The 7,235-nt window shown below is 42.6% G+C and overlaps 1 protein-coding gene across 1 annotated transcript; it reads right to left on the reverse strand.

The window, feature by feature from the left end:
* Window positions 1-5,877: 5,877 nt before the first annotated feature.
* LOC138902189 (uncharacterized) lies at window positions 5,878-7,015 on the reverse strand. Its single transcript, XM_070190029.1, has 2 exons — window positions 6,944-7,015; window positions 5,878-6,474 (listed from the first exon to the last, which is right to left on the reverse strand). The coding sequence occupies exons 1-2, from the start codon at window positions 7,013-7,015 to the stop codon at window positions 5,878-5,880; spliced, it is 669 nt and encodes a 222-aa protein (XP_070046130.1).
* Window positions 7,016-7,235: the final 220 nt, after the last annotated feature.

The raw sequence follows: 7,235 nt of genomic DNA on the forward strand, positions 1-7,235 counted from the left end.
CACGTATCTATGTTACGGAAGTGCATTGGCGATGCTACCTGAATGGTGCCCACAGATGATGTACAAATTATAGAGGATGAGATTTTCTTGAGATTATAAGCATTATGCTATTTCAAACACATGATGAGTAAATTCGTAAAGGAGAGAAGGTAAGCAAATAGAAGAAAATGAGTTTCGTTGTAGGTTGTCGATTTGGGACAAAATACGGGCCGAGCAATAATACCCGATATTTATGGATTAGTACCATCCAAGGTACCATATGACTATGATAGTATAATGTATAAAGTATATTAAAAATAAGCAGAATTTTAAGTAATTTGAGACAATTCTTAATTATGCGGGTAATTGGTTAATTACCGGGAAATAGAATATTACCTAATTAATTAATTGATTATGTGATAAGATTAAAATTCCCCCACCCCCACATGGCAGCAAGCCACTTCCTAAAGAAATGACTCTTAGTCATTTTGATTAGGTGGCACGATAATGTTTTAGTTACCAAAACACTTCATTTCTAAGATTTTTCAATACCAAGAATACAACAAGCAAAATAATCTGTTAGTTACCCAAACACTTTCGTTCTAAGATTTTCCATACAAACCATACTACAATCATACGTGAGGTTTTGGAGATTAGCAAGGTGATTTGTTACAAACTGTTACAAATTCGTAGAAATCCCTACAAAACACTACAACATGATTTCTTCAACCAATGAGATTTCTTAGCACAATAACATCGTGAGATTTTTTAATTCTAAGGGAGTACGGTGCAACCTTTTCCAAGAATATCATACGGATGTTTCCCTACTCCAGGTATGTTAAGGCTAAGCTCTTCCTTCATTTTGGCATGATCTCGTAAGTACATGTGTTTGATAACGAGGCATAAAGATAAGTTCATACTCCTTAATTTATATACATTATCCTAGTCTCATAAATTATAGTATTCTCCTTATCGGGACTTCATATTTAATTGCGTATTGTCTTCTTCCAGTCAAGAGAGCAGAGGGCCTATATATACAGTATTACAGTATTTTCATTACCATCGAGCCATAATCGATGGGCAGTCCCCTGCTGGGCAACCTCTGATCAGATGGTAAGTTATATACCGAGCCAACTGTGGTCGAGCGGCTATGAGCGAGCCCAGCATAGCCGAGATACATAGCCTAGTATGGCCTAGAGCCTATGAGCGACCTACTACAGCAGAGCAGGTATATATATACCGATCCCTATAAGGCCAAACAACTATTTTACTTAATATATTGAGAGAGTTGAGTCAGTATCAGTAGGTGAGCATATCTTCGGATTATCTTTGACTCCCAGTTGCTTTCAGTTATTATATTATCATTTCATCTTCAACTTTCAATATATTGCCTTACATACTCGGTACATTATTTTGTTCTACCGTACCTTTCTGGTGGCGCTGTATTTCATGCGTACGGGTTCAGACAGACAGACGGGTAGACCTTCTCAGTAGGTGTTGTCCGAGTTCAGCTTAATCGGTAAGCTCCACACCCTTCGGAGTTGCCGGGTCTAGAAGCTTTGTGTATATATATGTATATATGCTATGGGTAGGTCAGGGCCCTTGTTCCGATCACAGTACATCCATCAGTAGAGGCTTGTAGACATATCTATCAGTTAGTGCAGTATGTTGAGCTTGTAGGCCCTGTACGTATATTTTGTTAGCTTGTCAGATGTAGTAGTTGTGATGACCTTGCCATCCCAGCTTTATGTCGACATTTAGTCAGCGTTAGTCTCTATTCAGTTCTATATTTTGCTTCGCACATTATCTTGTAATGTGGCCCATGGCCAAAGTATGGCATTTCATGTTCAGAGTCACTTAGTTGCAAGTGGTACGCAGGGATAGGTGAGGCGCCGGGTGCCAGTCTCGCCCCCAAGCTCGAGGCGTGACAACAACACTGTACTGAAATTCAAAACATGAGACGGATCTCCGACATACTTCCGGAGCATAGATACATGAAACACTGGATGAACACCCGATAGACTAGGTGACAATGCAAGTTCATAAGCCATCTCTCCAACCTTCTTAAGTATGTCAAAAGGCCCAATATACCTAGGACTCAACTTGCTATTTTTTCTGAATCTCATAACACCCTTCACAGGAAAAAGTCGGAGTAGTAGTTTCTCTCCTATCATGTAAGCAACATCGCGAACCATCTGGTTAGCATAACTTTTCTGCCTAGACTGTGTCATGCGAAGTCGATTCTGAATCAATTTAACCATTTCGAAAGCATCCTGAACTAAATCAGTACCAAATAGCCTAGCCTCACCTAGCGCAAACCAACCACCAGAGACCGAAACCGACTACTATATAAAGAATCATGCGGAGCCATCTGGATGCTCGATTAGTAGTTGTTATTGTAGGCAAACTCTGCAAGTGGCAGAAATCGATCCGAAGAACCCCCAAAATCTATAACACAAACGTGTAGCATATTTTCTAATATCTGAATAGTGCGCTCTGACTGCCCATCCGTCAGAGGGTGAAATATTGTACTCTACTGAACTTGTGTGTCTAACTCTCGCTGCATTGTTCTCCATAACTATGATGCAAACTGCATGCCCCGATCTGAAATGATAGACACTGGCACACTATGAAGGGGAACAATCTCGCTGATATAAATCTCAGCCAACCGCTCCGAAGAATAAGTAGTACCTTAAGTATGTCAAAAGGCCCAATATACCTAGGACTCAACTTGCTATTTTTTCTGAATCTCATAACACCCTTCACAGGAAAAAGTCGGAGTAGTAGTTTCTCTCCTATCATGTAAGCAACATCGCGAACCATCTGGTTAGCATAACTTTTCTGCCTAGACTGTGTCATGCGAAGTCGATTCTGAATCAATTTAACCATTTCGAAAGCATCCTGAACTAAATCAGTACCAAATAGCCTAGCCTCACCTAGCGCAAACCAACCACCAGAGACCGAAACCGACTACTATATAAAGAATCATGCGGAGCCATCTGGATGCTCGATTAGTAGTTGTTATTGTAGGCAAACTCTGCAAGTGGCAGAAATCGATCCGAAGAACCCCCAAAATCTATAACACAAACGTGTAGCATATTTTCTAATATCTGAATAGTGCGCTCTGACTGCCCATCCGTCAGAGGGTGAAATATTGTACTCTACTGAACTTGTGTGTCTAACTCTCGCTGCATTGTTCTCCATAACTATGATGCAAACTGCATGCCCCGATCTGAAATGATAGACACTGGCACACTATGAAGGGGAACAATCTCGCTGATATAAATCTCAGCCAACCGCTCCGAAGAATAAGTAGTACCAACTGGAATAAAATGAACGGACTTGGTAAACCGATCCACAATCACCGAAATATCATCAAACTTCCTCAAAGTCTGTAGGAGTCCAACTTCGGAGTCCATGGTAATACACTCTCATTTCCATTCCGGATATCATGTTTCTGAAGCAATCCGCCTGGTCTCTAATGCTCGTACTTCACATGTTGACAATTTAAACACCAAGCTACAAACCCAACTATCTTTCTTCATTTTTCTCCACCAATAGTGCTGCCTCAAGTCTTGGTTCCTCTTAGCGGCACCCGGATGGATGGAATACCGCAAACTGTGGGCTTCTTCAAGAATCAATTCACACAGCCAATCTACATTTGGCAAACAAATATGACCCTACATCCTCACCATCCCATCATCTTCAATAGTAATATCTTCGGCATCACCGTGCTGAACTGATGCGTTCATATAAGGAAGACCGACAAACCACACAAGCTAGAACCCGACAGCGATCCGAAACATCTAATCTCACGAACTGATTGTCCAAGGTTTGAACATCAACTACAAAAGGCCTTTCACCAATAGAGATGAATGCAAGGCTACCCAAACTCATCGTCTTCCTACTCAGGGCATCAACCACCATATTGGCCTTCCCGGGATGATACAAAATAGTAAAATCATAATCCTTTAGTAGTTCCAACCATCCCTATTGCCTTAAATTTAGATCCTTATGTTTGAATAAGTGCTGAAGACTCCGATGATCTGTAAATACCTCACAAGACACACCATAGAGATAGTGCCTCCAAATCTTTAATGCATGAACAATGGTTGCCAATTCTAAATCATGAACATGGTAGTTCTTTTCATGTGGCTTCAACTAGCGCGAAGCATAAGCAATCACTCTACCCTCATGCATCAAGACACACCCAATACCAATCCGAGAAGCATCACAATACACTGTATAAGAGCCTGAAGTTGAAGGTAAAACTAGAACTGGAGTTGTGGTTAAGGCAGACTTGAGCTTCTAAAATCTCTCTTCACACTCATCTGACCACCTGAATGGAGCACCTTTTAGGGTCAATTTAGTCAAAGGTAATGCAATAGACGAGAAGTCCTCCATAAAGCGACGATAATAACCGGCTAAGCCGAGAAAACTTCGAATCCCAGTAGCTGAAGATGGCCTGGGCCAACTCTAAACTGCCTTTATCTTCTTCGGATCCAATTTAATTCCTTCACTAGACATTATGTGTCCCAAGAATGCCACCGAACTAAGCCAGAACTCACACTTAGAGAATTTGGCATAAAGTCTCTCCTCTCTCAGCCTCTATAATATAATAACCCAAGTGTTGTACATACTCCTCCTGGCTACGTGAGTACACCAGGATATCATCAATAAATACTACGACAAATAAATCAAGATATGACTGGAATATACAGTTCATAAAATGCATAAATGATGTTCGGGCGTTGGTCAGCCCAAAAGACATCACAAAATATTAATAGTGACCCTAACGGGTCCTGAATGTCGTCTTTAGAATATCAAAATCTCGAATTTTCAACTGCTGATATCCAGATCTCAAATTAATTTTGGAGAACACCCTCGCTCTCTGAAGCTGGTCAGATAAATCATCAATACGCGGCAAAGGATACTTGTTCTTGATTGTAACTTTGTTCAACTGCCTGTAGTCAATACACATTTGCATAGTACCATCTTTCTTTCTCACAAGCAGAACTGGTGCACCCCAAGGCGACACACCAAACCTAATAAACAATTTTTCAAGAAGTTCTAGAAGTTGCTCTTTCGATACTTTCAATTCAGCTTGTGCCATACAATACGGAGGGATAGAAATAGGCTGAGTGCCCAACACCAAGTCAATACCAAAATCAATATCCCTATCGGGTGGCATACCCGGAAGGTTTGCAGGAAATACATCCAAAAAGTCTTGCACTACCAGTATAGAATCAATAGTAGGAGTGTCTGCATCAACATCTCTCACAAAGGCCAAATATGACAAACACCCCTTCCCAACCATACGTTGGACCTTCAAATAACAAATTACCTTGTTGGGAACATAATCTAGAGAACCTTCCATTCGACCAGCGGCAACCCCGGCATCGCTAACGTCACGGTTTTTGCATGACAGTCCAAAATATCATGACATATAGACAACCAATCCATACCCAAGATTACATCGAAATAACCATACTAAGCAATAAGAGATCAAGTCTAGTCTCCAGTCCCCCAATAGTTACAACACAACTGATACACACGACCCACAATAATAGTATTGCTCATCGGTGTAGATACATGAACAAGTTAAACTAAGGGCTCACGGGGCATATCCAGATAATGAATAAAATATGATGATACATACGAATATGTGGAACCAAGGTCAAATAATATAGGAGCTTCCCTATGTCACACTGAGACAATACATGTGATCACTACATCTTAATCAACGATATCTAGCCTGGCAGAAATAGCATAGAATCGGGCCTGACCGCCACCTGGTCGGCCTCCCCCTCTTGGGTGACCGCTAGCTAACTGAGCCCCACCCTGAGCTGGTTGGGCGGGTGGTGAAGTAACTGATGCAGAAGTCATAGCCTAACTCCTCTACTGAGCTGAACTTCCCATAAGGCTGGGGCAATATCTCTTTATGTGACCCAAATCCCCACACTCTAAGCAACCCCTCTCTGAAAATGTCGGCAAGTTATGAGGTGGACCTCGAGAACTAGAATAACTACCAAATGAACCTGGTACAGATGAACCCTGAACTGATGGTGCATGAGATGGACTCTGAGCTGGAAGTGCATTAAGAGAAGACTTACTATGTCGAGCACTGTATGAACCATGGCTAGCTGATGCACCATGATGCGCTGGACGAGCCATCTGAGTGGGCTGATAAGGTCGACCCCTACTATGATAGGGTTGTCCCCCAGAAGGAACACCGATGGAATTACCCGGACCACGAGACCTCTTGGCCTCCGTCTCCTCACACTCTTCAGTACGAACCATCTCTAGTCGTCGAGCACTGTCAACCACCTCATCGAATTTAGCACCTACTATATTCCCTTGAGTCATAACAAAACGGAACCGATGGTTGAGGCCATTAATGAACATCCTGATCTTCTCCCTCTCAGTAGGAACCAACCAAACTGCATGACGAGCCAATTCTAAAAACCGAATCTCATATTGGGTCACGGACAGGTCCTGATAATGTAAATACTCAAACAGCAAGCGCAGTTCCTCTCTTTAAAAATAATACGGAGAACTCATGCTGTGAAAGTGGTGCTGCACCAACTGGTCTGCTCCTCTCATAATTCTCTCATCATCTGAAGGCTGCTTCGGTCAGCTAAAAAGTAGTAAATGATACCCCACTTGTATCCAGAATACCCGTTGTATGAATCATCCGCTGGCATCTGTCCAAGGAATCCTGAGCATCCTCAAACTCAGTTCCACTAAGAGTTGGAGGATGGAGTCTCCCAATCTCTCTAATCTCTTTTGTTCCTTGTCATTCATAATAAAACCTACCTCGGTGTGAGCAGCTGCAACCGACTAGACTGGTAGTGCCCTTGATAACTGAATTCCCTACAATACCTGCTATGGAGTACGAGCGGTAGGGGTATATGTACCTCCCCCCGGCTTAAGAAGTGGCTGGTGTGGCCTGAGCCGAAACCACCTGAGCAAGGCCGATGCAAGCAGTCAATATCTGTGCTAGCGCCTCCTGAAGGCATGAAATCACAATGGGCATAGCTGGTTCCTGAGTTGGTACTGCTGGCTCAACTATATCTGGAATCTACTCTTGAGCTGGAGCAAATGGTGATGCTACAGGTGCTGCTCCAACTGTTGTACGAGTTACACCTTGACCTCTACCTTGGCCCCGACCTCTTCCACGACCCTAGCCTCTCGCGGCCCTAACTGGTAGCTGACCATCCGATCCGGTAGTACGTGTCCTCACCATCTGTGAGAGA

This window comes from Nicotiana tomentosiformis, chromosome 12 (assembly GCF_000390325.3).
Source record: "Nicotiana tomentosiformis chromosome 12, ASM39032v3, whole genome shotgun sequence".
Classification (NCBI taxonomy): Eukaryota; Viridiplantae; Streptophyta; class Magnoliopsida; order Solanales; family Solanaceae; genus Nicotiana; species Nicotiana tomentosiformis.

Coding starts and splice junctions, on each gene's coding strand:
- LOC138902189 (XM_070190029.1), bottom strand. CDS start 7,015: ATGCCCATTGTGATTTCATGCCTTCAGGAGGCGCTAGCACAGATATTG. Junction 6,475..6,943: donor CTTGCATCGGCCTTGCTCAG/GTGGTTTCGGCT, acceptor TTACATTATCAG/GACCTGTCCGTGACCCAATA.